Below are 26148 nucleotides of genomic sequence, written 5' to 3'. Positions count from 1 at the left end.
AAAAGGAGTCTTCTTTACGACCTTTAGAGGATACACCAGTAACAACACATTCACCATGATGCACTTGGCACAAGAATGGCAACAACCACAACTATCTAAAAAGAGGTATGATCCCTGTCAAACGGAGAAGCCATAGATTTTGTCAACTTCGGTAATCAATTCATATCTCACAAATCATAGCTCCACTATGCACAAATTTTGGTAGGCAACTATATCTACGATTCCTCTGACTACTGACAAAATTTCAGCTCAATCGGACACCGTTTCACCACCCAAACTGCTCATCTACCAAAATTGCTCTATGCTGAAACTGCAGCCACCCTAATAGACAAAATTCCTATCAAATATGATGCTCTGCTCAACCAATGCTCAAACCAACTGACCAAACTGAAGTAATCTAAGTGTAGAACGAGCTCACCAAGTTTGGCGCAAATCCAAGCACGTTTGATCCTCCAATCATTGACTTGAAGTAGATCGGTTCACAACCACCAAATCTGGGCAAACCTCCTTCTCCTTCTTCTTCCTCGCTTCTCTCTAGTTGTGTTGTGCGTGTTCTGCTCCTCCCCCGCTCACAAGTGACGGTTAGCACCTGGGAAAGATGATGCATAGGGTTTTTTTGCTTGCCACTCCCTTTCAAGGAGAAATCTCAACAATTGATTCAAACACCAAATCAACGGTGCACAAAGCACTCGACTTTGTGGGCTGTCTTGATGATTTTTGCTGGGCTTCATCAAATCATCCTCCATATAGAGGAATAGCCCAACAAAATATACTCTGCCCACTCCTCCTATGTGGCCTGATGAGTAGGACTCACTCCAATCTTATCTCTCACCTTATCCACTCTTCATCCATGTTGCCTTTCTCCACCCTCTCCATTTCCTCACCTCCAAGCCGGCGAGTCGCGGGGCGCGGGCCCCTCCCCTTTCTTTCCTTCGACGGCGAGTCGTGGGGGCGTGCAGCCTCTCCCCTTTCTCTCCTCCTCTGGCGAGTCGTGGGGGCACGTGCCCCTCCCCTGTCTCTCCTTCGCTGGCGAGCCACGAGGCACGCAGCCCTGGCCGGCTCCGGCCAACAGACGTCCATCCTCGTGGCGTCAAAGGAGAGCTCAGCTTGGCTAGTGGTGATGCGGACACAATGAAGGCGAGGCGAGGCAGAACGAGTGGGCTAGCAGCATCGTAAGGCGGGCCTCATACGACGTCAGCGGATAACGAACGCCCGCTCCACTCCGAATACTAGACTGGTAGCCATCCGTTTCCTTAGAGCAGCTCCAGCTTGCGGTTTTGGGGGGCTGCTAAGTGCTGTCAGAGAAAGATTTCCTACTGCCACACGCTGGGGGAGGCGGCGCTCCGCAGCACCACCCTAGCACCACCACTCTATTTTGCACCCGGTGCTAAGGGTTGTTAGAGAGAGATGGGGATGACTTTTTTATTGGATAGAGCTCCACCGCTTGGACTAAACACTGGACTGCATATGACTCTGGAGCTCCTACGTGACGTGTCCATGCGCTTAGATTTTTTTCCTCACCATACGCTGGCCCTGCTCTTAGAGGAAGAGATAGCATCCCGTTCCATACTATTTTACGCTATCTGCGGACAGTCTGATGCTGATGCACTCTGATGCAGTGGGGTTGAGAGTTGTTGCCAAACGCGCAACGATGGGATACGTTGGAATTCGAAACGGTGTGCGTGTTCTTTATCACGAAAAGAATGGTGTTATGTTTTTTCCCGACCAACTTGAATGGCATTGTCCGGAACGTATGTACAAATCCTAAACTCGGCGCATGTATGGTACTATTTTCTTAGTTGACAATATTACACACACATAATAAAAAAAATTAAAACTTATTATATATGTTTTGTAAAAAAAACATTTAGTGACCTCTTAGCGTGTGTTTGGTTCTCCGCCTTCATTCGCCAAGCCTAACTTGCGCCCTTGCCGCAAAATAACTGATATATTTTGACAGCTGACATAACTATATGCAATTCAATTTATCGCCACGTGTAGCGTTAAATTTTTGGAGGCATTGTAGCCTCGCCGGTAGGTGCCCGAACAGACTTTAATATTATCGGTTCTAAATAAAAAAACTAGTGTGATGAGCGACACTGATATAAAATCAATTCTTTGTAGACAACTTAAATTGTAGCTGTTTTAGCATAGCAAATATTTTTTTTAAAACATTATTTTGCATTGTCAATCTTGGGCAGGTTTTAGAATTTAGATTTATTTTCTTCGTAATTTTACTGTAAACATAGGAGGGTTGAAATGCACCAACAAAATTAGGAGTAGCGGAGACAAATATGCCACGAGTAGTCTTTTCAATGTTAGAAACCCACATATAATTTTTTGTTTAAAAATATTAAAATCACTTACAAGTTACATATGCAGTACTACGTTGACCGTCCAAATGGCTCAAGATTTCCGAAAAGATACTTTCTTTCTGTATTTGAAATGGCAAAAAGCACATGCCACTTACCTTTAATTTTCCAAGTATTGGAACAACCGAATTGTGACATGAAATTCGTATGATTAGATCTAATTTGAATGCAATTCAGAGAACCTCGAAAGAAATCCACCGAAAACCGTTTCGTCTCAGAAGAATTTTGCGCGCTTCAAACCCGGACACGTAGAAATGGGGCGGACCTCGAGCCCGCCAAAAGAAAATGGCGAATTCATCTATCCAATTGGAGCCCTCCAGTCCCAGTATGAACCCCCACCACCGCTCGCCGGAGTATAATGCCCTCCTCCTTGCCGGTCCGCGCCTCGGCCCTCTGAAGCAAGCCCATGCGCGCCTCGTCGTCGCCGGCCACGGGAGCTCCCTACCCCTCACCACCAAGCTAGCCACCCTCGCAGTCGCGGCCGGCGCCGCCTCCTACGCCCACCTCCTCGCCATCTCCCACCCCGCACCGGACTCCTTCCTCTTCTGCACCCTCACGCGTGCCGCTGCGCACCGCGGTTTCCCCGCCGCCGCTCTCACCTTCTACCGCAGCCTCCTCACCGCTGCCCTCCCCTTCTCCAGCTTCGCCTTCACCGCCGTTGCCAAGGCGTGCGCCGATCTGTCTGCGCTCCGCGTCGGCATGGCCGTCCACGCTCACGCTATCCTCCTCGGGTTTGGCTCCGATCGGTTCGTGCAGACGGCGCTTGTTGTGCTGTACTCCAAGTGCGGCCAACTGCCCGTTGCACGCAAGTTGTTCGATGCAATTCGTGACAGAAGCGTGGTCGCTTGGAACGCTATGATTTCTGGGTATGAGCAGAACGGTCTTGCTGAGCGGGCGATTGAGGTGTATAAGAAGATGCAGATGGCTGGGGAGGTGCCTGATTCTGCGACATTTGTAGCCACACTATCTGCTTGTGCACAGGCTGGTGCTCTGGACTTGGGACGTGAAGTGGAGAGACGCATTGGTTCTGAAAGGATGGACATGAGTGTGTTTCTTGGTGCCGCCCTTGTGAACATGTATGTAAGGTGTGGGCTTGTGAACAAGGCTCGCGAGTGGTTTGACAAGCTCCAGGAACGAAATGTGGTTACATGGACTTCCATGATCGCAGGATATGGCATGCACGGACATGGCCATGAGGCGATCAAACTATTCCATCTCATGAGGCGCGAAGGGCCACCACCCAACGATGTCACTTTTGTTGCAGTCCTATCTGCTTGTGCGCATGCTGGTTTGGTTAGTGAGGGCCGTGGTGCTTTTGCTACAATGAAGAGTGTCTATGGATTGGTCCCTCGTGCTGAGCACTATTGTTGTATGGTTGATATGTATGGAAGGGCAGGACTTCTTGATGATGCCATGCAATTTATACACGACTCTATACCTGGAGAACCCGGACCTGAAGTTTGGACAGCTATGCTTGGTGCATGTAAGATGCACAAGAATTTCAACCTTGGAGTGGAGGTGGCTGAGCGATTGATTGCTCTTGAGCCTGAGAATCCATCTCATCATGTGCTGCTTTCTAACATTTATGCTTTATCTGGTAAAATGAACCATGTTGAGAAGGTAAGGAATACCATAATCAAGAGAAGATTGAAGAAGCAAATAGGTTACAGCTTGATTGAGATTGGGGGTATTGCCCATTTGTTTCGCATGGGTGAGAAGTCTCATCCGCAAACTCGAGATATTTACCAATATTTGGAGGAACTAATCCATAGGATTACTGACGCTGGTTATGTGCCTGAAACTGACTCGGTGCTGCATGAATTGGAAGAAGAGGAAAGGGAGTTTGCACTAAGATATCATGGTGAAAAACTGGCTGTAGCCTTTGGACTCATGATGAGCGCTGGGAGCACAGCTCCAATCAGGATAATTAAAAACCTGCGAATATGCGGGGATTGCCATCTAGCTATTAAATATATGTCGGCTGTGGAGAATCGAGAGATAATGGTCAGAGATAAGCATCGGTTTCATCATTTCAAAGATGGAAAGTGTTCTTGTCAGGAATATTGGTGACAAGGCTTCCTGTTGTAAGCTAAAATGTGCAAGATGTTAGATTGTCGACCATACATGATTCCAGGTAACTGCAATGTTGCAGCTTTGTAACCTAAGCATCAAGATAGTACTATTAGGTTGCAGAGCGAGCTCTGATTATCTGGGAACGAGCTACTCTGCACACATCCAAGAGCCTAACGTTTCTAATGGAGCTTGGGCTTGTAGCAAAGTTGATTATATCCTTAGTTCTCAATGATGCTCTGAATCAATAGTATAACCAACCTGACTCAGTTGTCTGAATTTCGTATGATCATCCCTGAGCTGTTGCCAATCAATCTAGCATGCTACTTGCTGAAGATCAGTTTGTCATGCTTGAGGTCAGTCCTTTTTCCTGCCCATAACTGAATTCTAGCAGCTTCTCATGCAAAAGCCACACCGCTCTTTTTCTGCTGTCAGTTAATTGATAAGCAACCACGTTTCAATCCTTGTTCCGCAAATTGCCCTTGCATACATCACCTTCCTTCTGGTCGCCTTACCTAAGCATCAGTGATGTCCAGTAGGATATATTTATCCAATGTTCCAAATATTAGACTAAAGGCTGGTAGTGAGCACGCCACCGGTTAGGGTTCCTATGAACCTGGAGGATAATCCAGCCTCTGTCCTCCAAAAAGGCTGGTAGCATGCTTGTATCTTTTAGATTGCTTAAGATCACTCTGCTTTGCTATGTCCTTACTATGTACTACTCATACATAATATCCTATCTAGGTCCTACCATCAATCAGATGAGTCATGAAACTGGCGAACCAATAACCAATAATCTGAACAATCAATACCAATTATCTAAATGTATTATATGTTACAGGAAATCTATAAAGAAACACATATATTAAATCAATCAAATCCTTTTTCACAGTATAAGGTCATTTTTTTGGAACCACAGTTCAATAGTGCAAGTTTTTTTATCAAGTCAAACCTTATAATTATTAAAGAATGGGCTCTGGCAAAATGGGAAGGGGCTGACTGGCTGAGCATAGCATGCCATTTTAATAGGTGTATGCATCTTTCAGTGTCATGGAATATCAATTTGGTGCGTCTTGAGCACATGCTGTTTCGGAATGGGAACACATACTGTTTTGAAATGGGGTCGTTATTTTGCCTTGTCAGCAGGATGCCGTGGTGCTCCAAGGGCTGGCTCTTGTTTGCGCTTTTTGGTTCCTGGCTTCCTGCCTAGGAAGTTGCGAGCTTCACCGTTGATGCAAGGAAGCGTGGCTGCGGAAGGCTCTGATGTGCTCGTGTTCTTTCTTCTGTTGGCGGGTGGAGTGGAGCTGCGCAGAACGTAAGTTCAAGTGATGCACCAGCCTCCAGTCACACGGCAGCTTTTTACGTTCCTGCCATTCGCCTTGGCGTCGATCGCGAGCTCGCTTAGCTTGATTAGTGGGTTTGTTTGGTAAGGCTCCAGTTTCGACTTCTCTGATGGAGCGGTTTCTCTGGTGTGAAGCTGAAGTCATTTTAAAAAACATTTGGCAGAACAACTTCATCTGAATAGATTGAGGGGGTGTTTAGTTGATGAAAATTTTTGATATAAAAGTCACATCAAATATTTGACTAGATGTCGAGAGAGATTTTCGGACACTAATTAAAAAACTAATTTCAGAACTTGCTTGGAAATCGCGAGACGAATCTTTTTGAGGCCTCTGACCGCATCATTAGCACATGCGGGTTACTGTAGCACTTATGGCTAATCATACACTAATTAGGCTCAAAAGATTCGTCTCGTCATGTACATCTAAACTGTGCAATTAGTTTTATTTTTAAACTATATTTAATACTCTATACATGTGTCTAAAGGTGAGGTAAAAATTTTGGTAACTAAACAGGGCTCTGAAGAGAGGGAATGTTCAATATACCCTTAGCTATTTAACGTGCTTTTGCAGCTGAATCTTATATTTTCACTGACAGCCTTTTCTATTTTTATGAACTAATGAAAAAATTGAACAAGGAATATAATTATAGATTAAAGTAATATTTTATATTTATTTTTCTTTCAGTCCTTTCTTTCATGTTTCTCTCTCCATTTTACCTCTTCCTATCCGTTCGTCAGACCTTGCCTTATCCGTTCCTCATCCTATGTTTCCTGCTACCGCTGCTGCCTTTCTGTTGATGTCTGATCAACACATGAAAGTGCTAGATCGCGCGGCGAGAGATCTAGCTTAGACTGGTTAGATCGGTATCACGGACCGATCAGATCGGTTTGCCGGGGTAAACCAGCGATAGTTTGACGAACGCTCACCTAGGAGGGATCCTGTCGGGGCAAGCACATATAGGGTTGCCCTAGTCTCGGCATACCAGTTAGGACGTCCTCAAACGCCAAGAAGACGAAGGAAGAATATCACGTCGAGGTTGGAAGAGCTAAAGTTTAGAAGAAAAAAAAGTAAAGATGATACAAAGTAATAGATTGTTTTGTATTTTGATCTATTGAATGCCTCAATCGGCAGTTTTCCTTTATATTTATAGAATGAGGAGTTCTTGCCTCACAAGAAATTTTTTTACAGATCTAAATCTATGAAAAATTCTTAATTGCACTCGGACTCTGTATGGGTTGGTCAGACCGGTTGGCCACAAACGTGCCTGATAACATCGGGTGGTCTATGCCTTTGCTGGAACCAGATCATAACGTTCGGATGTCTGAATATTTGTCTGCCGATTGTCCGCCTATATGTACCGGACAGTCCGTATGTTCGGACGTATGAACATGAACTCCATTGTACACCTTCATATTCTGCTGGAACCAGGTTTGGATGTCCGAACATCTAACTGGCAGAGTCTGCCTAATAATACCATACGGTCCGCGCCTTCGTATTCTGTTGTGATTAGGTTCGAACGTCTGAACATCTAAAAGGCTGTTAGTCCGCTTGTGGATACCGGACGGCCTGCTCTGTGACCGATCAAACCGCCTGGTAGTACCCGTCAGTCCGGCTTGTTCAGCCTAATCTGGCTTTGTGCCAATTTTGGTCGTCAATATATGTTCTCCTGTTTTTTTAGCAATGCTTGCACGCAAAAAAAAAATCCTCTGGACCAAAATTATCTAAGGATGATGATCAACAAAGCATCAACCATTATTTGTGCTAAAGGCGATAAAAAATTATCAGCCATGACTTGCCTTATTCAAGCTAATGTTGAAGTAACGCCGTCATAATTTCTTCGTGATTGCTGACTTCATTGGCATAGCTCCTGCTTGTTGCTCCATTGACTCCATACGCAGCCATTGTAACTTTCTCTTTTGAGTGTGAGATAAGTCTGAGGGACACCACCTCGGTCGTAAATACTTCGAATCAAGTTTGTTATTCTCACACTATTTAGCATTAGTACATGTATTACCTTTAACCAGATTACTATTGCAAGCAATCAGTTGTTGTAGTGCACCATAATTTGGATATGAAATATTTGAATTGAAGCTCAAAATTAGAATTGAAGCACGCGGCCCTTTTCGAAAGAAAACCACTGGAGCCCATAGAAGGAGCCCAAGTAGCCCACGAACAAAATGGCGCTCATCTCCACGGGCTCAACAGTGGCCTACTTTTTTTTTTGATCAGGTGCCATCTGGCTATTTATTCATTGAAAACAAGCGAGACATCGTCTGCCAGGGCAGCTACAATGAAACTTGGGGGGTCATCCGCCCATGTACATGAAGCTTTCTCAGCTAAAGAAGTTCTAGCTAGCAAATGGGCTACTTCATTTGTCTCCCTATTACAATATTCTATAGCACAAGAGACAAAATCACTCCTTAAAACTTGACATTCATCAAAAATTGGCGCCGCACTTGTTGCCGAAAACCCCCCATCTTTCATCGTGTCAAAGACCATAAGACAATCAGACTGAATTATAATATTATTGCTTCCAATTTGCTGTGCCATCCGCAAACCATTTCTCAATGCCAAAACTTCCGCCATAGGTGCATCCCCGACATGATCCAGGAACCTGTTAGCTGCTGCGATACAACTACCAGTATGGTCTCTAATAATCATGCTCGTTGCACCCGTTCCCGACTCCATTGAAAAAGCTGCATCAACATTTATCGCAATCCTTCCTTGGGGCGGTCGCTTCCATCATTTGTTTTGCACTTGCATCTTCTTTGGTGCTCGTGAATAATTCAGAGCCAATGCCGCTATTGCCATCGCCACCTTGGCTACAGTTTGTACTTGTTCTCCATGAACTAGCTGCCTTCGCTCCCACCATAAATATCATCCACCAATAAGTACCAGCTCCGGCAAGCCAATATTCTCCAACAACTGAACTTGATCACCTCGTCTAATCAATTCTTCCAGAATAATAGAACCCGACCGATCAACATGAAAAGATTCCAGAATTTGCTCCCAAACTCCAAGAATTTTCCATACACCCTTCGCCTTGTCACAAGAGAATAGAATGTGTTTAATATCTTCGCATCCGGCATTGCATACTGGGCAACCGCTAGTATTTCCAATATGTCTGTTAGCTAGCACCCCTCGGTATGGGATAAAACCTTGGAGTGCACGCCATCCGAATATATGGACCTTTGCTGGCACTTTAAGTTTCCAGAGACCCTTCCAAATTGATCTCGTTCCAGCATCTCCTACCCCCTACTCCCCCAATCTTCTTGTATATTTATTCTCCCATTGAAGATGGTATGCCGACCGGACCGAGAACAACCCGTTTCGGTTATAATGCCAGGCCACTAAACCCTCTCTTCCATGATACAATGGTATTTCCAGAATCCTTTCCGCATCGACTGGCCGGAAAATAGATCGAATAAGAGCTTCATCCCACTCACCATTTAATGGATCAATTAGTTCGGAAACCTTCGTTAACAGGGTACGTCCCCCTAGGAGTTTGTATCTTCAAGTTGTGACTTCCTGGTATCCATGACTCCCCCCATATATTGATCTGGCTACTATCACCAACTCGCCATATATATCCTTGTTTGAAACACTCCAGACCTGCTAATATACTCTGCCATGTGTAAGAAGCTCCCCTCTTCAGTTTTGCTTCTAATAATTTTCCATTTGGATAATATTTCGCTCTCAAGACTCTAGCACATAGCGAATCAAAATCACTCAACAGACGCCAAACTTGTTTGGCCAATAAAGCAAGATTGAAGCTTTGTAAGTCCCAAAACTCCGTACCTCCGCGGTTCTTAGGAACACACATTTTCCACCAAACCCTCCAATGAGTCATCTTCTTCTCGTCGTCATCACCCCACCAGTATTGCGAGATAGGGTTTGATATTTCTTTGCATATATTTTGAGAAATTTTAAACATCATCATTGCATATATAGTCTGAGCGATCGATTTGATGAACAGTGGCCTACTTGCCTCCACTGAAACCGAAGACTAGTCGCGCCTTTTAAAAACCCTCGCGCGAGAGCTCCCTGCAAAGCGAACCTTCCCGCGAGAGGCGAGACGAGTAAATATGCTGGCATGTGGGCCTCACCTTAGCTGGCCCCATAGGTCATGAGGCGGGCAAGCATACAGCAGGTCCGGGAGCTTCTCCCAGAAAAAGGAACTCCACAAGGGACAGGACGGATCACATCCCGCGATCGAGACCCCGCCGCCTCTCCGCCTCGCCGCCCCCTCATACTGACTGCGCGGCCCCACCGAGTCCCTCGTTCCCCGTGGTCCACGCGTCAGTGGCAGACGCCGCGTGCGCGTCGCCCCCGCGGCGAGCTGAGCGATTCCGAACCCGTCGAATCGAACGGCGAGAGGCCCAACAACCCCACATCTATGAATTCAAGCCGCAGGATGCGCCCCGGCCGCGCCTCCGCCGCCGGATGGCGGGTGGCCTCGCGGATCCGGCCGTAGAATATGAATTTGAGAAAGCGAAGAGTGGGAGAGAAAGAAAGGCGAGAGAGAGAAGGGGGCAGTCGAGAGCTGCAGCGAGAGGGAAAATCCACTAATCCCCCACCCCAGCTCTCTCAAAATCCGCCATTCCCCTCCGCCGCAAACACGCGCCGAAGCTCGCGGCGAGCGCCGCCACCCCGCACTCGGCCGCGGGGCCTCCACCCGCTTCGATCTGGAGCCGTCTGCCGCGATCTCGCCGCGGGTCCCCGCGGCCGCCGTGAATTGGGTTGGCGTTGGCGTTACTGGCGGGCGGGGGCGTTTTGATCCAGTAGCTTCCGAGTCGAGTGGATGGCGGGGAAGGAGCAGGGGGGCGGGGAGCCGCCGCAGCGGCCTCCCGTGCCCGCTGCGTCCACGCAGCCGCCGATTAAGAAGCTGGTGAGGCAGCTCGACTTCAACACGGCAGCGTTGGCGGGGAACCCCACGATGGCGGCGGCGGCCGCCGCCGTGTCCAGGGCGCTGCAGCCGAGGACGTTGCCGGTGGGGTTGCAGCACCCCCCGCAGCACGCTAGGGCTGCCGTGCCGATGGGGGTGCCGCAGCAGCTGCACCAGCTGGTGCTGCCGGTGATGCGCTCGCATCAGGTGGTGGGGCATGTGCCGCTGCCGCGGCACGCGGTGCCGTTGGCAGTCCCCGTCCCGCAGCTTCGCCCGGTGCCACCGCAGCCAGTGCAGCGGCCCCCGGTAGCCGTTCCCTTGTGAGTGTTCCCGTTCTGAGTTATATATGTAGTGTCGCAGTTTCGAAATTTCCGCCTCTCTGTTTGGTATGGGGCTCATTTCTCTTGATGAGTGAGTCCGTTGGCGTCTCCATTCATATGCTGAACTTGGGATCGTTTCTGATTTTCTGAGCGTCGCCAAATTTCCAAATTTTGACTTGCCATTCCTTGGAAATGAAGACACGCATTTGCGTTAGATGATCTTATTTGTTTTAGCATAGCATATTATCCCTGTTATGGTTCCAAATATCTCTAGCTTTTCCCTTTGAAATTTGCACCATGCTCCTGCAATGTTCTAATTAGCTTTGCCCTTGTACTGTAGGAAGCCAGAGTCACCAAAACCACGGTCAAGACTCTATGAAGGAAAAGATAGCACTCCCACGAAGAAAAAGTGCTGTAACTGCAGGAACTCCAGATGTTTGAAGTTGTAAGTCGGATTCTGTCCGTAGCTTCAGAAGAACTCAATGTTGCAAAGGGTGTTTTCTCAGGAGGATTGTGTTCTCCTTTTATCAATATGAATTCTTTAACATGCCGCAAATGAGGCATGTGGATTGTTTGGATAATCAAAATATTTATGTCATTTAGATGCAGAATCTGCTTGAGCAATGGTCTTTACTGAACTCTCTTCATGATTTCAAAAGAAGCTAAAGTTCTTACAAATGGTGCTTAGACTATGAGTTATAAGCTATGTAACACGCTAAAAGACGAATATCACAAACCGCTTGTGTCGTCTGCTTGTTTATTATGTGTAGTACATGCATAGATGTAGGTTAGATGAGTAACACCGATTATAATTTATAGTACAAATAATTTGGGAAATATTTCCAGCACCACTTCAATCCTTCTATCACCTCCAAATGCCTCATTTCCACCGTCCACAGACAGGCAAACTATACCAGTGTGTCATTGTTTTGACCTTCATATTGAAAAACATCCCTTTCTGAAATGAGAAGAATGTACTGCTGTTTTGATACTCTTTTTAGCTTTGTGTGTTGTGTGTACTGATGCTATCCATCTGAAATCTTTTAATGGTTTCTTACAGGTACTGTGAATGCTTTGCTTCTGGTTCTCACTGTGATGGGTGCAACTGCACCAACTGTTTTAACAATCCTGAGAATGAAGTTGCCAGGCGTGAAGCTATTGATGCTACATTGGAGCGTAATCCAGATGCATTCAGGCCCAAGATTGGGGGCAGCCCACATGCAAATAGGAATGTATGTTCTGTGGTCCAAGTATTGTTTACATAGTTACTCTCGTGGGGGACATAATTTCTATTTGTTAATTGTTATGCCTTTGAGTTTAATTTAGTTATAGCAGTGTCCATGCTCGTTTTAGATATCATAGTTTATTCTAATTAAGAGTAGTTGAATTGAAACACTATCCTACCTGGAGGGGGGAGGGGGGGGGGTTCAACATTACATGACTAGATAAGAAGTTACCTGTGAACTTGACTACTGAGAATTTTCATTTGACAGGACTTCATCATGCTTCATGCCTGCAATTCATTCGCTCCGTCTACTTACTCATAAACATAAAACCTCTTAGAAAATGTGTATCAGTGTAGCTACATTTGTTCGTGGCAATGCGGCATTTTTGAAAATCCATATTTTAGTAACTACGAATTTTAATCCTCAAAAGTAAAAAATCAACATACCAATATTCCATATTTGGTAGTTCGGGATGGAAACTTTCCATTCTTTAGCTTCATTCAAGCTCTTGTTTATTTATTAAACTACTGCATTATCGATTGGCTTCCTGTCAAAACTATATCCCAACAAAGTAGGAAAAAGTTATGGCTGCAAGGTATCACAATGTGATAGCTGAGGCCGGTTTCCCCTTATCTAAAAAAAATGTAGGAAAAGGACAAAGCTGGTGAGGCAAAATGTTTGTCACCTCTGCCCCAAGTAAAGAAGTGTGTGTTTTGTTTCCTTCCACTTATTATATGAAGTACTACCTCTAGCCAAAAAAATAATAATACACTGTTCTATAATACCTGCAGTCAATCTTTCATAAATTTGACCATTTCTGCATAGATCTTCTTATATTGTTGAAAAAAATAATATTAAGAGAACAAGGAAATTGACCAGCAAAAGTACTTCAGTGCCACTATAATCTAATTGGTTTTTTATAGCATATCTTAGAAAAATCGATGTTAAAAGATGTGCATCTGAAGCTGTATTGGTACCCTAAAGAACAAGGAAATTGTACAACAGGTACTATTTTTAGTTAAAAAGGAATAATGTTTTCATTAGGAGCCCCATGTGCATATTTTTTCTTGTTATTCATATTCAACAATAACAAGTAAGAACTATAGTTAAGTTCATAACCAAATATGTTATTCCAGTATTCCACTAACCTTAGACTCTAATCATATTCATATGTTTACTTACCCAATACAAATACAGACCTTCTTTTCGTTATCGCATTTTTCATTTAGGCCATGTTAATTGTGCTGTCATGCCATGCATCATTAATTATAGTCCATGGATTTGCCAGGAGGTGTCTAGCGATCTCCCTTTAGTAGGGAAGCATAATAAAGGGTGCCATTGCAAGAAGTCAGGATGCCTCAAGAAGTACTGCGAGTGCTTCCAAGCTAATATACTATGCTCTGAAAATTGCAAGTGTATGGATTGCAAGAATTTCGATGGGAGTGAAGAAAGAAGATCTCTTTACCAAGGGGATCACAAAAATTCTGTTAACATGCAGCAAGCGACAAACGCAGCTGTAAATGGTGCTATTGGAGCTACAGGATTTTCTTCTCCTTCCACATCAAGGAAGAGGAAACACATTGATCCGTCACTTGACCATTCAAATAAGGAACATGTAGCGCAAAGAAATGGTCACCTACCTCAGGTAATGGTCATATCTAAGACTTCAGCATGCATTGTTTTTGCCTCATTTCTTCATCTTGGCATAGCTTTGTCTTCTTCAGTTGTTGACATTCAGAAGCAAGCTGAAGTACTTGATTTTGTCACTAGGAGTGTGGATTTTATAATATGTCATTCAGACCATGAACTTGAGTTGATGAATATTGTTTTTTGATACTAATCATCAACATATATTTGCACGTAACCTTTCTTTTTACATGATAAAGCAGCGTGGCAGTGTTAGCTCCTTATTATGAAACTACAAGTAGTTTTATTATTTTCGGAAGAACTCGAAATTATTCTAGAACAGAATTACAAATAAAAATTGACTTTCAGCAAGAAGATAAGATGAAGCTACCCATAGCTGCAGTTATTATGAGACTCCAATAAACTAGCGCACATGCTTCATTTTTTAATGATTCTATTTTATCAGAAGAATGCAGTACCCGATGGTTCAATTCCAATAAGCCAATCTGTGCATCCTCCCACTCTGGGGCCCTTTAAAGTTACCTACAGGTAACTACTAACTGCCAACTATACAACATTTTCATAGAATGTCTACTCTATCTGTTTTTCATTGATGGGTTTATGCCATCACACTTCAGGCCCCTTTTAGCAGACATTGTCCAAGAACAGGACATAAAGCAGCTCTGTAAACTTTTGGTGGTGGTGTCAGGAGAGGCTGCAAAGGCATATGCTGGTATTGCTCTTGCCATTATGCTAGTTTTACCTTCAGCAGTTTTATCACTTTCGTATGACAAAATACCCTGGTGAAACCTGCAGTCCTGCTTGCATGCATGAGTTATCTAGGTGATATTCAGTGAAGCAACCCACATAGATCAGCACCCCTTTCATCCAGTACTGATTTTTTCACAGTTACATTGGTTCAAAGTAGGATCCTATCCTATCAAAAAATTTAGCATCCTGTTTACGTCATTTCTTGAGCCTGGAATTTGGATACTGATGATGTGCTTTACTGAAGTTTGGATGAGATATAGGGGATATAAATGTTACTGCTTCATCTTTCCACACATCCTGTTCACGTCATTTCTTGAGCCTGGAATTTGGATACTGATGATGTGCTTTACTGAAGTTTGGATGAGATATAAGGGATATAAATGTTAATGCTTCATCTCTCCACACAGAAAAAAATGTAAGATATCTATTGAGTTATTAGGGCTTTGCTTGGATGTGCAGGTATTACCTTACATATAATGGTTAAAAACTCAAGGTTACCATTTTTTCCTTTTGAAATTGAACAAGAGCGGGCAAGTAGGGGCAGCTGTAATGACATTTCGTGTTTGTCAGATCACCTACAGGTGTTTTTACTGTGTGTTTACCTTCTTATCCTTCAACGTGCTATTTTTTATATTTATAACTGTATGTATGGCCACATTACATGTTGCACTAGTTCATTCAACCTGAGAACCTGCAAGCATGCACTCCTTTATGTTAAGAGAATGCAACCAAGAACAACATATAGAGTGATTTACATGGTCCACAAAAGGGGCATTATTTTGATGGTTATGTGCTGCTCATTGTGTAATTAAAAAAAAAAACAGGCAGGAAGACACAGGAAGAGAGGGATGCAGAAAAGGAAGATGAAAGCGGGGGACAGAAGGAAGATGATAAGGCAGGTTCCCGAGGGTCGACAAACCATGATAGAGAAGGAAATAATCAAGATCCGGATCACAAAGCATCAATCAATGACAATTCAAGCAGAGGAACTCATACGGGCAAAGCTGTTCTAGAAGAATCCTGGCCTAATTGTGCCGATGATCAGAAGTCCAATAGGCCTATGTCTCCTGGAACGCTAGCACTGATGTGTGACGAGCAATGTACAATGTTTACAACTTCTCAAAATGCTGATCCTCAGCAGACAGTAGCTGACAACCAGAACCAATCCGAACTGTATGCAGAACAAGAAAGAGTTGTGCTGACAGAATTCCGTGATTGTCTCCATAAGCTTGTGTCGTGTGGAAGAAGGAAAGGTACACCAAAAGTTCCCTTTCAGCATGCTAACTACTAACATAAATCCTTACACGTGTTAATGCTTCATCATGATCAGTTCCAAGTCATAGTGATATCTGTCTGCATTGATTAATTTGGATCCGTCTGACTGAATGAATTTATATGGTCTTGTGTTGCCTCATTGTCTGACTTAAGAATTTTGGTGTCTTGCTATCTAATTTGTACGCCCTGCTTTACAAGCGTTTTCTTCTGTGGTGTCTGAGATTGAGAATCTTTTGGCTAAAATGTATATTGTGCCAAATATATCTTTTGGCTTTTACTATTTTTTTGAAGGAAGTTGGCTTTTTCTATTTGCTCTATAAGACTTGGATGAGTTTAATCCTTACTTTTCTCCCCTGCAGAGGAAAGGTACTCCATGGCGATCAAATCTGAAACATCTGGCCATCCCGGACAGGTAAATGGTGTTTCTCGAGTACCATATCCAAGAGTAGATGTACCTGCTGTTGTAAAAACATTTCCACAGGGTTCCAGCAGTCATCCTGTTGCTGGAAAACCTGTTACTGGGCATTTTGACAAAAACTGAAGCCTGAGAACACACGTGTCCCAGGTTTGTATTTTAGGGGCGCAGCAATGATCAAGAGCATCATGTTTACACCCTCTTAACAGGTTGATCAGATACATGTTTCAGTCTTGATCGATAATTTAGAAGCTTAGAGGATCTGATTTATTCTCATTGGTTAGAATAAGTGTAATGGTGGCGTCTGGTTTGTTTAGTCATAAATGCACTTGACTGTTTCGTGTCTACATTTTATATCTCATCCTTTTTCTATTTACCTCTTGAAATTTTTTTTACTAGACCTCTTGAAATTCTTTGGGAGGGAGGGAGGGGGGGGGGGGGGTCCTATCTACCTGGAGTCCTGGGCTGGATTCGAGCCAAACTGTTGTAGGTTGGGTTCTTATTCAAAAAAAGAAAAAGTTAACATTGCAAAGATGTGCCCATTTGTGTCGGAGCCACTGGTGAATTCCATAAGCACCAGGAGGCGTACTGGAGGAACCCTTGCGAATTCATTTCGTTAGCAGGTGAAACAACTGTGCCGGTATCCATGAATGTTCATAGTTGGCCGTACTGAATCTTTATTTCCCTTTATGTTCTTGCACTGTTCTGCAGGTTTTGGATGTAAATTTCCCGTTCATCCTTGAATATGAAATCAACCGTCGGGCACAGGTTGAAGAATGAAATGGGTTCTGACGTTGCGTGTCTATTTGGCTCGTAAACCAAGAGGTCCAAGTTTCGCTACTAGGAGAATGGTTTTAATCACACTAACCTGTACCGAAAATCGTTATTTTGCCTCTAGGGTGAAAAATGGTAACACTCGTTTGTCGCATTATATGCACACAGTTAAACATTGCATCTCGCCAGGCCTACAGAGAGCCCATATGTCCATAACACAGTGCTGTTGTCCACTGTTGCGTTCAAAGGTTACTGGCCCAAGATTCGAGATACTGTGCTTTTGATGTTCTCCAGAAGCTCTTGCCTGCAGGTAGTATGAACTAATCAATCCAAAACGTTCAAGTTTAGCTGATGACAATGTGTAAACTTGTCGCCTCAAATACTCAAACAAAACGCAAACCCCTGGGAAGCGAAGTTAGTACCTCTTTGGCTTGAATAGGAGATTGTTGTAGATGAACAGCTGTAATGTCAAAGGGAGTTGACAATGAGGGATCAGAAAAAAAAATGTATTGATACTAAGAAAATCATTTAAAAGCTGTACCCTAAGCCCTCAAGGGTCTGGACCATAACTTACCCAGGCAACTACAATCCCGATTAATTCAAAGAAAAGAGGAAGAACCGGGAGCTTATCAATGACCTGAAGGTGAATGAAACGTGAAGAAGATTAGTCTTATCTGACTTGCAGCAAAATACTTTCTTTGGTTCGGAATTGAAAGCTACAGATGTGGAGACATGTCAGCGGTAACTTACCTCAACGAGATTTATTGAAGCCCATAATGCAGCCACGGCTCCAAAACTTATTCCAGCTAGTGCAAAGATGTCTTCAGCAGTGCTGAACTGTTTCGTTAAAAAAATAAAATCAAAGACAGTTTTAGTTAGTTTCCTTAATTCCTATAAAACGCCTCATCCTCATGGAAGCACCAATGTCACTAAACAAAAGCATAAAACCAAGGCACTGCAGAAAAAAGTATAACAACAAAGTAGCAGGACATCGGGCATCGGAAGTGAGCCATAATATTGTAATCTGCAAACATTGAATTTTCTTTTCCTGTATTGTCAGTGTGGTGTTCCCGAGCAACATTTAGGTTAATAGTATCCAATGTTGAAAGGCTGAATTTGCTTAGCCAAGAAGCATCATAGTTTACACAGTACACTGAAGACCATGAGGCAAGTGGCATCACATTCAATTTCTCTTACAACTTAAAATATTGAAAGTACTAGTAGCAACAAACCAGATAAACTATCGCACCATATCTTGGCATTTTGAAGCTCAAGTTTTGAGGTTGATGTGGCTGAGCAGCTACAGTAAGCCATGAATCAAGGGTAAGAAACTCACAGAACTCTTGACGTATCTCACGACGCTCCCGGACGATTCCGAGCTGTCCTTGGCGACCTTGGCAACGACGCTGCGGCTGATCCTGATCCTACCTGCAACACCGCATTGCGCACAGATTACATCATGCATAGAGAAACCAAAAGGCAGAGCACGCTGCACGGCTACTAATTTACCTGAAAGTCTGGGAGACGGCAGCCGTCGGAGATGGCCGGAGAGGCTCCTCCTGCCGCATGGCGCTAGAGCCGCTGCAGGCTGGACGGCGGCGAGGGCACAAGCCACCATGGCTGCCCACCGCTGAGAGTCGTCGCAGAATGAGATGGAACTGTGAGGTTATTCCAGGCGACGGATGATGTGTGTGTGTGTGTCGTTGAACTGAACCGAAGAACCGTCTTCTGCACCGGATGTGAACACTGGAAGCTCTCTAGACCACTAACGCGATATCGGATGTCCGGTTTGCAGATTGCCCCCTGGCTTTCTCGGATATTTTGACTAGCTTCCCCGCCAGATGGAAGGTGGGGAACTGTCAAGACAAAAGGCATTACAGAGACACTCCGGTCGGTGATGGGGATCGAACCGATAAACAAACACCAGAATACCAGATTCCTTAATCAGGATGGGCACGTCCTGCCTGCCTGACACCAAACAAAACGCTACGCGCAAGAATTCAACCGGCACCACTGCTGCGGCGACCTCGCGCGTACCGGCGCGCCCGTGACGAGCCCTGCGCACGCCGCCGCGCCGCCCAGGCGTCCCAGCCTCTCGGTCCTCGGAGTCGGAGCGGCGCGCTCCCCTGCGGGGAAAGCCCATCGTGACGTCGTGACGGGTTCGCGTGTGCCTGTGCACCCCTTCCCTTCACCACGTTCCCATCCCTGCGCGGGGCCGCCCCGCGCCAAGGGGAGATCACGCGACCGCCTGGCCGCCTTGTCTCCTTGCTCCCGCTCGTTTCGTCCCCGGACGCTCGCTTCGCGCTCGTCTGCGCGTGCCCGTTTCCGTGCTAGCGCTCGCTCGCTGTGCAGCCGAAGCACAGGGAGCGACGCGTTGCCACCTGCAGCCCTGCTGCTACAGTGCTCCCGTCCTGGTCTCACCGTCTCAGGCGTTTCTTGGCGCCTCGCGCGGGAAAGGCGGGGGAGGGAGATGGACGCGGCGGAGGCAGGCAAGGCGGGGACGCAGCAGCAGCAGCAGCAACCGGGGGCGGCGTCGACGAGCGGCGCCGGCGCGGCGGTGCCGTTTGGAAGGTCGGCGTCGCGGCTCGGCGCGCCCGGCGCCGAGAGCTTCGACGGCGCGCTCAGAGTACGTCGAGCGCGGCTCGTCAGTTCTGCTCGGTCCTGCAACGTGCTAGTAGTGAAACTGACGGGTTCGGCAAGTCTTGGTCGTGCAGGAGCTAAAGGATCTGCGGGCACAGCTGCACGAGGCCGCGGACTGCTGCGAGAAGGCGTTCCTCAAGACCGACAAGAAGAAACTGTAAGCCCGCCGCAGAGCTTATCTCATTGGTCCTTGAGATGTCTCCCTCTGCTACTGGAACGAAACGAGCACGCTGTTTTCGTCTTCCTTTGAATTTAAGTGCGTGCTTTCTTTTCCCGGTGAATTGAAGGATTCTGGACGGTACAAAGAGTTACATCTGCGACGCAGTTGTAGCTGTGATTGATCACTTGGGGACTGTTTCGTCCAAGCTTGAGCACAAGCTGCAGGAGAAGACTGACGTCACGCAGGCAGAACGAAAGATCAACTTCTTGAAACAGGTCGGAATTCTCTTTCCTTGCAAACTGGATAATGATTAACGTACTATAATCTCCAATTGGACTACTCATTACTTCAGTGATCATCAGATTAGAGACTTAATTTGTTCTCTGTCACTACAATTTGGGAAGTCCCTGCTGGCCCAGCTGATAAAGTTTCCTGTTCTATGTAACAAACCCTTCTCTATACAATGTGTCAAGCACAATCTCATGCCGATTCGTTCAAAACAAAAGATTTATGAAGTCAATACCAGCATCTGCATGCTGCATCGTGTTTCTCTCGTAGTTCATGAAAGTTCTCTCATAGTTTGCTATGACTTCCAATGAACAACGACCAAATGAGATGTCAACGATTCACTGAATTTTTCTGTGCTCTGTCCATGGCACCAGAGACTTTTGACATGCGAACAGTATGCCATTCCGCTGAAGCTTTTGACTGTACGAGGAGACCCTGATGGCATTCAATATCATCGTCGCTACATCTCACAATGTAAAGCTTTTTTTATTTTGATTGCAAGCTATTTATATCTCACTTTTTTATTAGAGAGTCATTGGTATACATAATTGCAACTACAGCATGAATTACTTACAGCAAACAGAAATTGAGTTGAGTTTTGCACATATTCATGTGCAGTTTATCCATGTATTTATGTAGTCCTTTGGTCAGATATCATTCCTGTCTGAAATATTGCTATGAACCATTGAAATAGTAAAGAAGGATTGCACAATTTTACGTTTGAATGGTGTTAACTTTTATTTGGTGTCATTTGGCTAAATTCTTTCAAAATTAACTGATTTGATTGTGTCATTATTGATTTAATTGACGCTATTTTTTCAACAGCTATTCAAACGACTAAACAGGAGAATGGTGCTAGCTCGAGGTCTGTTCTCACTACTTGTTATTTTTTATTATTCCGTTCTCTATTTCTGTGTAAAGCACGCATCACTTACTAGTTTTGGCGATATTCATTTGCAGTAAAAATGATCCGGAAGTCCTAAAAGTTACTGGCCCAACACTTACTGGAGCTGGCCTCACTATCAAGCCTTATGATGTTCGACCATCCATCGGTAAATAATAATAAAATATAGTATTGGTGGTGATGTTTACATGAAAAAAATATGATTCTTAGTATATAGTGTTGTTCCTCTTCTGTAATCCCATATGTCCTTATCGTTTTCTTCATTCTTTTAAAGCATTAACTTGGCAAAAGTCTGATAGTTTGTATCTGAATAGTTATTCTGCAGTGACAGCTTGACCATAAATGCATCAACAGAGGGGGCAATACTGTTTTTTTATTTTTCAAATTGTGATAGCCTTTATCATGCCTTCAAATTTCTGTCATATAGGGGTGCATAAGTTAAGCTTTGTTTGTTATCATTTCAGTAATCATAATCATTATAGGTCTGCTCTATATCTATTGATCTGGTGCTCTGCTAGTACTCAGTTGACCTATCAAAATTGTTGTTAGGGAAAGAAGATACCGTGGCATCTGCAAGTTTTGATGACAGCCCAAGGAACCTAAGAAGGTCATTTTCTTTTAGAGCAGAGGTATATTTCACATCTATGTACAGAAAGCCGGTATCTGTTCGATAAGTGAAATATATTTCTATATAATATGTTTTGTGGGCATAACATTGTATATAGACAGCACCAAATCAATCAAATTCTTTCTGAAAGTGTGTAAAGATTTATTTTTTTACAGCTTATATTGATCAGAAGAATAATTTTCTTTTAACTTTTTTCAGGATGTTCACATTATTCTAAGTGATGATCACAAGAAGAAGGCCAATACTGGGAGTAACGTCTTGTCATTTCTCAAGAAAACTAGGCGGCATGCATAACCTGACAAGCCTCGAATGCGGCAACGGGATATACCATCTCTCTTTTTCCGGATTGTGTGACAGTAGTGTAGTACTGAAAGCATTTGCTCGATGGACTTGCTACTAGGTCCTCTGAATTCTGTGGATCATGTGTCAAAATTCCTTTTTTTGTCATATAAATAGGAAAAGGGACGACTAGCAACGGGAAGATTGGCCACTGACCGTTAAATCCTTTCAAGTTCTGTACAAGAGCAGCCAAAGGGCACGAGCACGTCCACATTGTCAACTAGTTAAGTCATGCAGCTAACCTTGTTGTTGCCGTGGCGGAGAGCAGAGCAGATGGGGTTCTTCGTCGAGGTAGCTGGTGGGCAATGCCCAGAGCCACGACGGCACGACACCGAGCAGTAGGTTGCTTGCATGAACAATCAAGCAGAGGCACACTCAAATGATTGAGGTCACGGCATCGTCATCCCATTCAAGATGAGTGCCGTCGCCGGGTGCCCTGCACGCCCCGCGCGCACAACTACCATTCAATCGCTAACTGCCTGTCCGCCGGCACGCAGACACCGTGCGTCTGAGGCTTTAGAGCTTTATTAGTTAGTAAAGCACCCTGCAGATCTCTCACGTAATTGGTAATTCTTCCTTGTTCCCTTCCCCTTCATGCCAGCCCTCGAGCCTGCAAAAACAAGGGGCGCTCTAGCCAGCCAGGCCCTAGCAGCAGAGGCTTCCCCTGCAGGCTCCAGGTTCAGGGCCGCCGGGCAAAATAATATGGGATCCAGAAGCCGACCGACACCGCGCACCCAAGACTTCTTCCCGGCTCCGGCGCTCTCCCTCTCGCTTGTCCGTCGCAGCCGATCGACTTGTTTAATTTCGTGCGTGCGTGCGTCCATGGGAGGACCTAAGGAAACACGCGTGATCTTGTGTAGCTTTTTGACACGCCGTTTTATTCGTTCGCGGTGCCTGTGTGCAGGCGGGTGGGTTTGGCCGGGATGAGCCGGCGGCGTCTGGTGGGGAGGAAGTGGATGCAGACGATGAGGGCGGGATCAGACTGAGACCAGGCGAGGCGGCGGAGATGAGCAGCGAGAACACGGCGGCGGGAAGCCAGTCCGGCGGGGAGGATGCAGCGGGCCATGGAGACGATGGGCGGCGCGATAACAAGAGGAGGAAGAGCTACCACAGGCACACCGCCGAGCAGATCAAGGCCATGGAAGCGTGAGTTCACGTTCACCTCCCTCCCTCCATAACCTAACGGACGTTCAAAGTTCTTGGTCACGTTGCTCGTGTTGAAATTGCCCCACGGGTGGTGTGTGTGCGTGCATACAAAACACGAGAATTTCCAAAACGCATAATTGTTTCTTGGGCCGGCCCAACAAGACCATGATGGGCTAGAACCCAAGACATGCGAGCCCAGAAGTAGTAGTATAGTTCACTCATCTTGGTAGCAGACTATTATTTCTGTGGCCCTCGAACAGAGCAAAATTGAAATCCTGCAGGATTAGTGCTAAGCTGAGGGATTGTTTTGAATGATCGAATGACTAGGGTATTCAAAGAGTCCCCGCATCCAGACGAGAAGCAGCGGCAGCAGCTGAGCCAGGAGCTCGGCCTCTCCGCACGCCAAGTCAAGTTCTGGTTCCAGAACCGGCGAACTCAGATCAAGGTAACATGCATGCTGTTCTACAAGCAGACCGATCCTCCCACAGATCCCTAAAGACGCTTGGCTGACTTGCGGCTCGATCACCTGTTCAGGCAACCCAGGAGCGGCACGAGAACGCGCTGCTCAAGTCCGAGCTGGAGAAGCTCCAGGGGGAGAACCGCGCCATGCGGGAGCTCGCCAAGAAATCGCCACGCTGTTCAGGCTGCGGCGCCGGCCGCCGCCGCCGCGAGCACGGAAGAGCAGCAGCTCCGGCTGGAGAACACCGTGCTCAAAGCCGAGGTTCGCTCACGTGCGCCACCATGTCGCCAGCTCTTTTCTAGCCCTCTGCGCGTGGTTGCAAACACTGACACGCACGTGGAATACACCGTGCGTGCCATTCAGGTAGAGAGGCTGCGCGGGACCCTGGGAACCCCCGCTGCTGACGACCCCGCCGTCGCCGCTCCCGCCTCGCCGTCGCGCTCGGCTCGCGCCATCCGGACCGGCTGCAGTGGCGGCGGCGGCGGCCTTTCGGGACACGACAGAACGAGGATCCTGGAGCTGGCCGGCCGCGCGCTGCGCGAGCTGACGACGATGTGCTCCGCCGGGGAGCCGCTCTGGGTGCGCAGCGTCGAGACCGGACGCGACGTCCTGAACTACGACGAGTACGCGCGGCGGTTCCAGCGCGGCGATGATCCCGCCGTCGACCAGCGGACCGGGTGGTCGGTTGAGGCGTCGAGGGAAACCGGGGTTGCTTACCTCGACACGACGCAGCTCGTGAATGCTTTCATGGATGTGGTATAGTATATAGCACCAGTCTTCGCATAGCCCTTTCGGCACTTGAGTGTGTTGAGACCGTGACTTGTACACGGTACACTGAAGAACCTCTGAAATTTCGTCTCTGAATTCTTGTGCAGAACCAATGGAAGGAGCTACTTCCTACCATGATCTCGAAGGCCGCGACGCTGGCTGTGATCCGTGCCGGCGAGAACGACGACAAAGACGGCGTCGTGCAACTGGTAATCCGAGACGTGTTCTGACGTCCTGATCCAGGAATGGTCTCTGCCTAAGTTCTGACCGCTTGCTGGCTCCAGATGTTCGCGGAGGTTCAGACGCTGACACCGCTGGTACCCACAAGGGAGTTCCACTTCCTTCGCCACTGCAAGAAGCTTACCGCCGACAAATGGGCCGTCGTCGATGTCTCCGTCGACAACGTTGAGCCGGACGCACGGACGTCGTCGACGGCTTGCGAGTGCTTGAAGAAGCCCTCAGGGTGCGTCATCGAAGAGCAGACCAACGGCCGCTGCAAGGTAACGCGACCCCACGAACACGACATGGTCCTCACAGAGTCGAATCTTTGGCCGTTCCAATTCCAACCGAACGGCACCGTGGAAGTGCCAACTGCTAAGGATTCATCTGCTCGTGTGCGAACCCAGCAGGTGACCTGGGTGGAGCACGCCGCAACGCCGCGGTTCCGTCGATGTACCGGCCGGCGGCCGCGAGTGGCCTGGCGTTCGGCGCGAGGCGCTGGGTGGCGGCGCTCCGGCTCCAGTGCGAGCGACGGTCTTCTCGATGGCGACCAACATTCCGACAAGGGACTCGGCTGGTAACAGCTACTTACTATTGCTGGACATGGAACGTGCAGCGGCATGGGCGATGGCCGATGGCAAACTTGAAATTATACGGATCGCTTGTTTCGCTCGTGCGTGAAGGTGTCGGCACACTGGCCGGCAGGCGGAGCGTCCTGAAGCTGGCCGAACGTGATCGGGTGCTCTAACCTAAGAGCGGGAGGGGGTGAATTAGACATTAATAAAAATTTAGACCTATGGCTCCAACTAGTTTGTACAAAACTTAAACTAAAACATGCTATCTAGATGTGCAACTAAGTTGTTCTAGTGTGAAACCCTTATCTCAAAAGAGTTTAGCAATCTATAGTCTTTCCTATCAAAAAACTACTCTATGAAAGTAAAGGCATACAAATTGCTAGTATGAAATGCGGAAGCTTAAAGAGAGGGATAGAAGATAGCAAACTCTTGACGCAGGTGTTTATTCCGTGGTTCGGTTAGCCACAAAGGCACACCTACATCCACGTTGTTGTAGTACTCACTAAGAGTATTGCTACTCGGCCACCAAGTCTCTTCCATGAACACAATCACAGTCACCTTGGCCCTGGGTTCCACTAAGGAGCTTCTCCACAAAGGATGGGGGTTTCCACGTCCACCGCACAAAGATGTCGTCGCCGCTCCACACCAAGCCGGAGGGTCGATGACGTTGCCGGCGAGCTTCACGCTCCAAGGTGCCGGCGCACCAAACTCTTGTTTTGGTTCACTAATGAACCACAGCACAAAGGCTTGAAGCCTTGCAATCTCACTCACTAAGAGCTAATCCTATACACAACACTCTCAAAGTGTGCTAAGAGCTAAGGATATGATCTTGATGCTTTTGTATGGCTTGGAGATGTTCTTGAGTGTGTGTGGGATGTCCAGCAACTCCAGCAATCTTCAAATGGCCGGGGTGAGGCGTATATATAGGCCACCAAGTCTTGTAG

The 26148-nt window shown here is 46.4% G+C and overlaps 4 protein-coding genes and 1 pseudogene across 5 annotated transcripts; 4 read left to right on the top strand and 1 right to left on the bottom strand.

The window, feature by feature from the left end:
- Positions 1–2660: 2660 nt before the first annotated feature.
- On the top strand, positions 2661–5991 carry LOC120676681 (pentatricopeptide repeat-containing protein At2g33760-like). Of its 2 annotated transcripts, none has more exons than XM_039958010.1 (2): positions 2661–4506; positions 5589–5991. In XM_039958010.1, exon 1 carries the CDS (start codon positions 2700–2702, stop codon positions 4440–4442), a length of 1743 nt encoding a protein of 580 aa, XP_039813944.1. In that variant the 5' UTR covers positions 2661–2699; the 3' UTR covers positions 4443–4506; positions 5589–5991. The 2 variants fall into 2 exon arrangements, with proteins under 2 accessions (XP_039813944.1, XP_039813943.1); XM_039958009.1 differs by having other exon boundaries at positions 5586–5991.
- A 4309-nt stretch (positions 5992–10300) lies between these two features.
- On the top strand, positions 10301–16689 carry LOC120672967 (protein tesmin/TSO1-like CXC 5). Its single transcript, XM_039953612.1, has 8 exons — positions 10301–10990; positions 11331–11435; positions 12051–12222; positions 13505–13861; positions 14309–14391; positions 14481–14575; positions 15438–15866; positions 16248–16689. Exons 1-8 carry the CDS (start codon positions 10587–10589, stop codon positions 16427–16429), a joined length of 1827 nt encoding a protein of 608 aa, XP_039809546.1. The 5' UTR covers positions 10301–10586; the 3' UTR covers positions 16430–16689.
- Positions 16690–17085: 396 nt separating this feature from the next.
- Positions 17086–18865, bottom strand: LOC120672966 (protein CURVATURE THYLAKOID 1C, chloroplastic-like). Its single transcript, XM_039953611.1, has 6 exons — positions 18587–18865; positions 18414–18505; positions 17828–17914; positions 17652–17714; positions 17500–17537; positions 17086–17381 (listed from the first exon to the last, which is right to left on the bottom strand). The coding sequence occupies exons 1-6, from the start codon at positions 18693–18695 to the stop codon at positions 17327–17329; spliced, it is 444 nt and encodes a 147-aa protein (XP_039809545.1). The 5' UTR covers positions 18696–18865; the 3' UTR covers positions 17086–17326.
- A 406-nt stretch (positions 18866–19271) lies between these two features.
- LOC120671885 (probable protein ABIL5) lies at positions 19272–22199 on the top strand. The gene is made up of 8 exons (XM_039952146.1): positions 19272–19703; positions 19792–19874; positions 20005–20152; positions 20540–20639; positions 20991–21030; positions 21126–21217; positions 21619–21698; positions 21896–22199. Exons 1-8 carry the CDS (start codon positions 19548–19550, stop codon positions 21989–21991), a joined length of 795 nt encoding a protein of 264 aa, XP_039808080.1. The 5' UTR covers positions 19272–19547; the 3' UTR covers positions 21992–22199.
- A 110-nt stretch (positions 22200–22309) lies between these two features.
- On the top strand, positions 22310–25349 carry LOC120674983 (annotated as a pseudogene).
- The last annotated feature ends 799 nt before the right edge of the window (positions 25350–26148 follow it).

This window comes from Panicum virgatum, chromosome 5N (genome assembly GCF_016808335.1).
Source record: "Panicum virgatum strain AP13 chromosome 5N, P.virgatum_v5, whole genome shotgun sequence".
Classification (NCBI taxonomy): Eukaryota; Viridiplantae; Streptophyta; class Magnoliopsida; order Poales; family Poaceae; genus Panicum; species Panicum virgatum.
Note: the sequence above shows the minus strand (reverse complement) of the source record. Positions and strands in the feature narration are given on the sequence as shown.